Source organism: Zootoca vivipara, chromosome 5 (genome assembly GCF_965207765.1).
Source record: "Zootoca vivipara chromosome 5, rZooViv2.hap1.1, whole genome shotgun sequence".
Classification (NCBI taxonomy): Eukaryota; Metazoa; Chordata; class Lepidosauria; order Squamata; family Lacertidae; genus Zootoca; species Zootoca vivipara.
In genome coordinates, this window is record NC_142588.1 from 44,530,980 (window position 1) to 44,541,889 (window position 10,910).

General features: G+C 42.3%; 1 protein-coding gene across 1 annotated transcript; it reads left to right on the forward strand.

Moving 5' to 3' along the window:
- Window positions 1–297: 297 nt before the first annotated feature.
- Window positions 298–6,441, forward strand: LOC118096550 (uncharacterized). Its single transcript, XM_088670508.1, has 2 exons — window positions 298–681; window positions 4,504–6,441. The coding sequence occupies exons 1-2, from the start codon at window positions 481–483 to the stop codon at window positions 5,020–5,022; spliced, it is 720 nt and encodes a 239-aa protein (XP_088526634.1). The 5' UTR covers window positions 298–480; the 3' UTR covers window positions 5,023–6,441.
- The last annotated feature ends 4,469 nt before the right edge of the window (window positions 6,442–10,910 follow it).

Consider the following 10,910-nt stretch of genomic DNA (forward strand, 5'->3'; position numbering starts at 1 on the left):
AGCAAGCATCTCAACGGCTGTGATCAATGTTCATTGATGTCATCCTGGGAACACCAGTTGCTCTGCTTGCGTGCATAGCCTGCCACTGATCCTCTGTAATTGTCACTGCGTCGGCGCTTGCATCAGGTCTGGCGCAATTTGACGGCAGTGGGGAATTTAACACCAGAAGGCAGAGCTTTCGTAATCCCTGCAAATGCCCCCACATCTAAAATCCATTTGCGTTGGTGGCTTGGCCTTGCTATCTTGCCACCAAGGGCTGGCAGCTTATAAACGCAGCATTAAGGGCTGCAGCATTTCAGATTCACAGGTGGTTCAGAGAGCTACACACACCAGCAGCCTCTCAACAGCTACCTAGTGAAGCGCCCACACAGCAACTTAGCCTCAGCCTATCAAATGGTTTTTAAATGACTGGAAGGCCAAAGTGGTGACAAGAGAGAGAGAGAACTTGTTTGGCATTTCAAAGTTTGCAAAAGTGCTGAGATGGCGCAAAGGGATTCGAAAATGCACCCAGCAGCCAGCCTTCTGAAAGAGCGAACAATGTTTTGCCACAATGAAAAGCCAACTGATCCAGGGCAATGTCATCTTTCAAGGAGTCGGTCTTGGCGGCGGAGGCGGTCAAATAGTTTCACCATCTGCACCTTACCAAGCATCCCAGAATATCCAGGCTTCCAGGATGTTAAGGTAGGTATCCACCCAGAGTTCTTTCTGCAAGAATGTGCAAGCTTTACACAGCAATCCCTTCTTGTCACTCCATAAAAGAGGGGACTTGGGAGATCATCAAGAGTTTGTGCAAAAAGTTTCTTTGGTATCAGTTTTGATACAATTAAAAGTGTTGATCAGCTGTTTTCATTTTTTCCATCACCCAGAGAACATTGCTGTAGACTCACAAATATAATTCATCAAATATGTAGCCAATCATATTATAGTGGTGGCCGTTCTGGGAACACCAAGACTGCAATTTTGTTAGTTAACTAGAATGCAATATATAAATACTAATCACAGATGACTTTATTGGTAGTTGATGGGGGACATATCTAGGACACTGGTTGGTAGCAATCGTCTGGTCAACCAAAGGCAAAAGAGAGAATGAGTAGCTGTCTAAAGCCCCACATTGTGCTATTCTTTGTCCTGCAATCGAGAGGGAGATCATGAAAAAAGTTAGGAAGGGGCTTTTCACGAGGAAGCACCATTTAATGACTGAACTCCCACTGGAGCCCTTTTGAGACAAATAATCCATGGTGCATAACTCGATATGGGGCAGGTTAGGGATCGGAAGCCAGTTCATGTGGCAGGGCCTACATTCATCAAGCACAGGCTCAGTAAACTGCATGAATAAAATGGTGACACGTAATTGGGAAGCCTAGTTACTGTTGCTGTGCCACTTTTTGCTCCTGAGACAAAGCAGCACTTTCTAGGTGTGGGATGAATGCCTGCCTGAATGGTTTGCCACATGAACAAAGAGCAGAGCGGCACACACATTGCAGCAGTTATTTCTGCTGTGGGTTGAGATCAGCAAGCCAGAATCTGTTTTGCACTCAAATGCATTATGCAGGTGATTAGCACAATCTGGACTAAAAAAGACCCCCCAAAAGAAAGAAAAAATACTCACCCCGCTCTACATCGAAGGACAATGCGAATCAACTCTCACAGACATTCTGATTAGTGGTACATTTTGATTGCTTCTGCTTTACTTTAAAGTGGCTTCTTCAAAGAGCCGCAATCAAGGAATACCTGCGTAGATGTTACTTAAATGTGAATATAGATAACAAACCTGGGGTACTTCCCATCACCACCATCGAATACTATTTAAAAAGGAAAAGGTTGAAGGCTTTACTGCTGCTGTATATGCCGTGTGCATTTTATTTTCATTTCATTTTTATTCTGAAGATTTATATGTTGTGCAACCCATTTACTAGTGTAACTGGCTAGCCTTGGTGGTTTTTTAAAAAACAAACATTACCCATTTTATATGCTTTTTTCCTTCAGAAGGAAATAATCAATCACAGGTGGCTTAAAATTGTCTCAACCCATTTGCTAGTGTAACCAGCTAGCCTTGGGTTTTGAAAAACATGATCTGTTTTGTGTGACTGCTCCTTGAGAAGGAAATAATCAATCTCGGGTTAAAATTGGCTATGTTGCAGTTATTGTCCTTATGTTATCCAGTATTTAGGGTGACTCACCTGCCACTACACATTTTGATGACTCTCTAAAGAGCCAAATGCTGTATATTGGTAGTGGAATGCAGCACGACAATATAAGAAACTGGAAGAATAGAGGGGCACCAAAATAGGCCTGCAACTGCAAATATTCTGGGATATTTTGGAGCATTTATAAAAGCTCTTTTAATAATAGTTTTGACTCTAGTCTTTGAAGGAGTAAGCTGCTTATACTAAAACAAGCAGAACACCTGAATACATACATACAGATATCTGTTCAAGCTGGCCTGTAAAGAGTATTTGGACAGAAAGGTTAGCTACTGCTAGCTTAGTTCATGCACAGCATAAATCCTAAACACTGAAAAGCAGTACTGAAAAGCAGTAAATATATTAGGCTGTACACCTGAGCTCTTTTAAGTGTACACCTAAAAATTTAAAATGCGAATACAACAGACATGTTATTTTCAAATAGGAGTAAACAGATTCTTCAAATAGCCAAGACTGGCTGTCAGCTATACACATGGATTTTCTGCCTTGTGCACTGATTTAAAGATTTTTACCCTGCTTTTTAGCCAAAACAGCTCCCAGAGTGTTTTGCAAGGTCAGTAGTAACACTTCCTGCCTGCGGGGCTACTGTATAAAATACATCAGGCACCCCCAAACTTCGGCCCTCCAGATGTTTTGGCCTACAACCCCCATGATCCCTAGCTAACAGGACCAGTCATTGGGGAAGATGGGAATTCTAGTCCAAAACATCTGGAGGGCCGAAGTTTGGGGATGCGTGAAATACATCATGATACACAATAAAAAAAAGTATGGGGAAGGAGGAGGGCAGAAAACATGTCCAGGAGCCTTATAACAACCATCTAGGATGAAAACAGTCCAGGTAGTCTGCAGAGTGGCAGCTGCTGAGTGACTTTCGAGGGAAGGATAAAGCTACCTGGTTTCTCAGCAGCGGTGATAGAATAGCCCTCTTTCACCTTCCCTCCCCCCCCCCACAATACTGGCAGAAAGTTAGCAAGTACACAGCTGGTAGCTTGGAGAATATGCAAAACAATATTTATATATTCAATATAATCACATCAAAATGTAAATCAGCTATTCTGATCAATGCCAGATTTTATTTTATTTTTTACTGAGTCGGAATGCATTCTTTGTTTTGCTATTTTTAACTTCACGTATCAGTGTAATTAGTTTCCAAGGCAGCAAGCACCTTAGCAATACAGAATCAGAAAAATAATGCGCTTTCATAATACCTGTATTAGATGGTAATAAATGCCATAGAAGTTCTTGAATCTCAAGGTAGCTGCCTTAGTTACAATAACATTCAACTGTTAGCTAAACTAGAATTTCTTTTTCTAGGGGAGAGGAGCGGTGTGTGTGTGTGTGTGTGTGGAATATCTGGATGTCTTCAAGTAGGCATGTCTGCATTCCTTTAAAACAACAAATGAGATTAAGACTGCAGCAAAGCACTTAAATTCCAGTAGTTCAATGGCATTCAAGGGAGGGTCTTTTCCTCTGGATTACGCTCTTTGTCTTTCAGTGAAATTTTGCAATTCTTTGGTGACAATTCAGCTAAAACTGACCATGTTGAAGTCCAGTTTACTCCAATGGGAGAGTTAAGCATGTGCTCACATTTTACTGAGCCATATGTTTTGTGTTGATAACAAACTTACTGTGTTTATTTATGTCATTGCCAATAGGGATGGGGTAAGAAATCCCGAGCCCTCTTCCCCTCCCCGTTTATTCCCCCAAATACTTCTGCTTGCAGTGTTTGGCACACAAATGTGCACACACCCACACACACACCAGTTATGGCAAGTATACATATAAATCATGTTGGAAGTGACCGCTTTTATGATCCCACTGACAAATAATATCCAAGACCAGTGTCAGAGATTGGCAGTCTTGGGCAGCTGCTAAGGCCCACGTCTAAGCTGGGGAGCTAATGGCAATATCCAGAGCCACAGGCCCAACTGCTTCTCTTACTTGCTGTTGCAAAAAAAGTGAGAAGAGACCTCCTGGATCAGACCAAAACATCCTGTCTCCCACAGTGGGAAGCCCGTAAGCAGAACATAAATGCAATGGCTCTTTCCCGCCATTTTATGCCAACAACAGTTTGTCAAAGGCACGTTGCCTCTGACCCTATTTGTTGACTTCATTCGTAAATTCATGCATCGTGTAAGTTGTCCCATGTGGGTTGGTCTGCCTGACTGGAATGACTCTAAGTTGGCGGGTGAGACTGTTGAGGGTGGATTGGCGGGAGCCTGTTTGTTAAGGATAAAATTCAATTAGCAACACAATGCCTTTCTTAACTCACACTTCCTCTCCTTTTCTTCTAAAACAGAATAATCATTCCAGAGGTTCCAACTCTTGCTTCACACTGCTGGATCTGGGAAGAACAAGATTTGAAAACCCACCAAACAGAAGCTCTGAGGGTCTAGCCAGAAACTTGGGTAACTCGGCAGTCCACTTCGCTAAAGGGCACAATAAAACCAAAAGTAGTGTTTGTGACCAATCTTTGCAAGATTATTTCAGTGAGAGACTTCTGAAGCTTAGAAACTATGAAACCAAAACGTCAAACGGGAAGGTAAAAGTCTATCTTAATGAGAACCAGAATCCCAGCTACACCAGCAAGGGACTAAGGCGGAGAAGCACCTGTAGTGCCATGATACAGGCGAACGACATGAAATTGACAGAAAAATCCCGTGAGTCAGTGGATCCAGCCAATGAATACATAACAATTTGCAGCAGCAACCATGGTGACACTCAGAATATTGAAGATTGCTCTCAGAGAAGGAGCTATTTAGAAAGTTTGACTTTGAGCATCAACGGTCCCCTAGAAATGCTTGTGCGAAGGACATAATTTTGGATCATTCAAGCAGATATTATAATGAACAATTTCCCACTACCTTTCAATAAAGGCACAATGACATTTCTTATGCTACATGATAGATAAATTATTTGGACAACTGTACAGCTTCCCATGATCAGGTGGGAATATTTAAATTGCAGTCTGGAATAATATACAGGGTTGGCTCAAAACTTAGCCATGTTTAGCATAAGCCCAATGAAGTCATTCTTTTTCACTGGATCTGCTCTACGCATGACTAACCAAGTCAACTAAAAATAAGTCCTATTGAATTCAATGGGGCTTACTCCCAGATAAGAAAGGTTAGGATTGTTATGTGCAGCATTTATATGACAGAAGCATCAAGTTTTCCCTTGGCAGATGTCAAGGTGAAGAGTGTATTTTAAGGATATGAAGTTACCACTTGTTGAAATCAAGTCATTTATATTACTTATTTAAAACATTTGTATGCCAACTTTAGTTTGCCAATATCGCGAAATATTTCTGTGTGTCAGACACATCTGCTAAACAATCAGGAGAACATATGAGCAGGCAAAGAATATATGGAGAATATTGAACAGCAAAATTCACAAAAGAGAATTTTGATAAGAAATTAATTTTATTTTATCTCTAACTAAAAAACAGGCTTGTTAGAATTCATTGCGGTGTTGAACAAACTGGTTGATTGCAACTGTATTGAATAACGATACCACTTGAGAAGCGAAAAGGTTCCCATTCTACTTTTTTATGACAGTAACATAAGGGTTTGAAACTTAGTGTCCATAACTCAAAAGCCTTCAAGGGTGTTATTTATCTAACATGTTATTTGTAGCTATATCAACACAGAAAGTTGTGCTACCTTTTAAAGCTTAATTCTGAGGTTTCATGTTTTGGACTTTATCATTCAGATTTTGTAATACAAAACTGTTCTCATTGCTGTTCCATTTGGGAAGCTGTTAGAATTTTGTTGGATATCCATTTCACCATCCTAGCAAGGGAGCCAACTTTATCGTTTCCAAGTTTAAAAAAGAGAACCATAAAGAAAGGAAAGGCAATTATTTGCTCCAAATTCAAATATGAATAAAAGAGCATTTTCAATCTATGAATTCATGGCGAGATATAATTTCAAAATAGTTATTTCTTTTAACTTTCTTTCTAACTACAGAAAAAGAACGTTAGCAGCACTATAGAATTGAGGTGGTGGAGGAAATGAAAATAAACACATTATATATTATATGTTTGGTTTAGATAATAAATTTATTGTGACACTGATTTGTCCTTCTTATATTCATGTGACTTTTAGAGCTTAGGTACGATCACTTTGAAACATGTGCATAGTTAAGCTTGCTCCATTTAACCCTGGTGCAGTCATGTTGTGTTTTTAATGCTTGAGATCTACCCATTGGCAATAGATCCAAAGACCAAAAGGTTGCAGCTGGTATTAAAAACACAGCTAAGGAGCGAAAGGTGAACATGTGCTGTGAACTGGAAGCCATAAGTATGAAACAAGCCTGTGTACACCAAGCATCATCTTACTATCTACAAGTATTCTTGGGGGAGGGGGGGACTCATAAAGGTAGATGAGACACCCAATCATATGGCAGCGGCATTCTGCAACCTGGTTCCCTCCAGATATTTTGCATGACAACTTCCTGGGACTGATAGGCGTTGTCAGCCCAATAGAACTGGAGAGCGCCAGATTGGAAAATGCTCCCCTACAGTATATTCTGCAGTTAAAAAGAATGGCCAAGAATTATTGCAACAATAGCTAAATTAGCAAATTACTTCTTTACTCATTGTTCATGCCAAATGCTTAAAAAAAATTCAAAGGTAGAAGCAATATAATAACTATACTACTACTACTACTACTAATTTATTATTTATACCCCACCCCTCTGGCTGGGTTTCCCCAGCCACTCTGGGCGGCTTCCAACAAAATATTGAAATACAATGGTCTGTTAAACATTAAAAGCTTCCCTAAACAGGGTTGCCTTCAGACGTCTTCTAAAAGTCTGGTAGATGTTTTTCTCTTTGACATCTGGTGGGAGGGTGTTCCACAGGGCGGGTGCCACTACCAAGAAGGCCCTCTGCCTGGTTCCCTGCAACTTGGCTTCTCACAGCGAGGGAACCACCAGAAGGCCCTCAGTGTTGGACCTCAGTGTCTGGGCAGAATGATGGGGGTGGAGACGCTCCTTCAGGTATACTGGACCGAGGCCATTTAGGGCTTTAAAGGTCAGCACCAACACTTTGAATTGTGCTCGGAAACGTACTGGGAGCCAATGTAGGTCTTTCAGAACCAGTGTTATGTGGTCTCAGCGGCCACTCCCAGTCACCAGTCTAGCTGCCGCATTCTGGATTAGTTGTAGTTTCTGGGTCACCTTCAAAGTTAGCCCCACATAGAATGCATTGCAGTAATCCAAGCGAGAGATAACTAGAACATGCACCACTCTGGTGAGACAGTCCATGGGCAGATAGGGTCTCAGCCTGCGTACCAGATGGAGCTGGTAAACAGCTGGCCTGAACACAGAATTGACCTGCGTCTCCATGACAGCTGTGAGTCCAAAATGACTCCCAGGCTGCACAGCTGGTCCTTCAGGGCCACAGTTACCCCATTCAGAACCAGGACCACACCTGCCTGCCTCCTGTCCCCCCAAAATAGTACTTCTGTCTTGTCGGGATTCAACCTCAATCTGTTAGCCGCCATCCATCCTCCAACCGCCTCCAGACACTCACACAGGACCTCCACCGCCTTCACTGGTTCTGATTTGAAAGAGAGGTAGAGCTGGGTATCATCCGCATACTGATGAACACCCAGCCCAAACCCCCTGATGATCTCTCCCAGCGGCTGCATGTAGATGTTAAAAAGCATGGGGGAAAGGACAGAATCATGAGGCGCCCCACAAGTGAGAGCCCAGGGGTCTGAACACTCATCCCCCACCACCACTTTCTGAACACAGCCCAGGAGGAAGGAGCGAAACCACTGTATAACAGTGCCCCCAACTTCTAGACCAGGGGTCCCCAGACTTACTGACGTTTGGGCCGGTTCCCACCGCGCCGATCGCGCGGCGGGCCGGCGGGCGGGGGAGCGCGCACCTGTGCGGGCCGGTGGGCGGGGGAGTGCGCGCCCGTGCGCATGCGCAGGGGCGCTTACTGGCGCGGCGGCGCGCTTCCAGGGTGGGGAAAGCCCCGAAAATCCGTTGTGCGCATGCGCGTGGGCCTCCCCCGACCCGGAAGTGCACCAGAAATGACTTCTTCCGGGTCGGGAGAGGCCCATACGCATGCGCACAAAGGATTTTCGGCGCTTTTTTCCCAACCCGGAAGAGCGCTGCCGCGGGCCGGATTGGCAGGCTAATTGGGCTGCAACCGGCCCCCGGGCCGTAGTCTGGGGACCCCTGTTCTAGACGGTCCAGAAGGATGTTATGCTCAATTGTATCAAAAGCCGCTGAGAGAACCAGCAGAAAAGCCCAGTTTTTGACATTCAACACTAAAATAGTTTAAGAGTGTTGGTTTTAATTTTTGTATTTGGTTAGTAGGGGGAAAAATAGATAGTGTGGTAAAATAAAAGGAGATTGAGTTGTGATATGATGGTTCAGGCAACCCCTAGTGCCCTAGAACTAAGTTGGTCAGGGTTTTGTAAATTAATTCAAGAATCTTGAACCTGGCTTGGTAGTAGATTGGCGGCCAGTGCAGCTGTAACAATGGGGTCACATGTTCTCAACCAGAAGCTCCCATTGTCCATTGCATTCTGCACCAGATAGAGGTTCTGAAGCAGACCCAAAGGGAGCCCCACGCAGAGTGCATTATAACTACCCAGCAATTCTTGTGAGTAAAAAAGAAGATTGAACTGAATGGCCTCTATTAGCTTTAACTTCTCATTCATTCCAAAACGAGTGCATACACCTAAATTTAAGCATGTGTTTGATTCTGCCATTGGCACCAGTGGAACTGACTCATCTTTGGTTGAGTTTCCCTTGTTGACATTACAGTACAGTGGTACCTCAGGTTACAAGCACTTCAGGTTACAGACTCCGCTAACCCGGAAGTAGTACCTCGGGTTAAGAACTTTACCTCAGGATGAGAACGGAAATTGCGTGGCGGCATCAGGAGGCCCCATTAGCTAAAGTTGGTACCTCAGGTTAAGAATGGTTTCAGGTTAAGAACAGACCTCTGGAATGAATTAAGTTCATAACCAGGTGTACCACTGTCCTAATTTTACATGCCCAATGGAGAAGTGGATCCAACTCAGTTATGAGCAACTGGTATGCAACTGTTTACGCAACTGGTAAAAGGGCGTAAAGTGAATGCGGAACAGAACAATACTTGGCATATACTTAAATAAAGGAATTTATTTTTCTAAAAAAAAAGGAATCTCAAAACAAAATTGGAAAACGAAACAGTGGTTTGATCTAGATACAGCAGCACTGCAATATTATTAGACGCGTACGGAGAATTCAAACAGCCAGAAAACACAGAAGCCATTATTGTCAGTAACAACCTCAAAATGAAAACTATTTTCATTTAACAATGTAAGAAACTCCCTGAAAATTAAAACAAAATGAAAAAAACACCCTTTGGATTCTAGAATTATTATTATTAATCATATTATTATTATTATCTTACAATACCAACAGCCACTATTTTTTCCCTAATTGAGAACATTTGGTTCCATTTATTATAAAATGTATATATTTTTTAACTTATGAAAAACATTATTGAAGAAGAAGTGCCTGTCTTTTACAGACACTGAAGTATGATGAATGCTTTAAAACACCGATTCCTAAATATACTTTTAAAACCGGACCCATGATGTAATTTGTAATTAGCAAGTTGTGATTATTTTTTTATTTAAAAAATGTGACACGTCTAGTCATAATATAGTCAATCAATTTAGCTATGTCTCCTATGGTGAACTAAATCATGGATTAAAGTGTTGAAGTTGCTCAGAAATGCAACAGAGAATTTAAATCGATTGCCTCCCTTGATACAGGCAAAAAGCTGAATCTTTAAGAGTGGCCGGTGTGGCATCAATAGAAATGTACACATCCTTTTTATCAACATTTTTTGGAAGGATAGAATATTTGATTCTGAATATATGGCAGTTGCCTTCTGGGATGCAGGTAGGCATCATTTTTACACTTAGCAATCTGCTTTGGGCATCAGGTTCCATGCATCTGGTCTACTGCATGTGGTCCTGCAGGTGTAGACTGGGGCAGGGATGTGAAGAGATTGCTCCTGCTTTCTCTAGGAGCATGGACCTATTTGCTGAGGAAGAGAGGCCTTTTTGACATCCATTCACCTTGGATTGTGTTCCACTATGCTTCACAGACTTGCTGAGAAGTATTTCTAATGTGATGGAAACAAACCCAGCAACAAGCTTCCCTGTTCCATAAAATCAAGAGAAGGGATCGTAGCACATGCTTTGCATCCAGAAGGTCCCAAATTCAATCCTCAAAATCTCCAGTTAAAAGGGTCAGGTAGCAGGCAATGGAGAAAGCTCTCAGGCAGACTCTGGAGAGTCACTGCTGGTCAAAGTAGACAATAATGGACTAGATGGATACATAGACTGGCCTGATATAAAGTAGTTACTTTCCTCCCCAACAGCTTATTCAAGCTTCTAAGATGGGGTGAGGTCCAGTCTCCACTTGCACATGGGATGGGATGGGATAGTACCCACAGCAGCGTGCTCCTATGTGTAAGAATTTTTGGGTGAGAAGGCCACAGAATTATCTGCCTAAGCAATCAGAACAAATATGGGTGGAAAAATACCATTTTTAAAATTGTTTTCTTCATGCCTATTGGCTTTTGATATTAACAAGGCAAACAACTTATGGAGCTACTGTCCCTTCACTTGTTGAATGGTCTTTCTATTAACTCTGCAGGAATCTTAAAATGCAAAGCTCAAT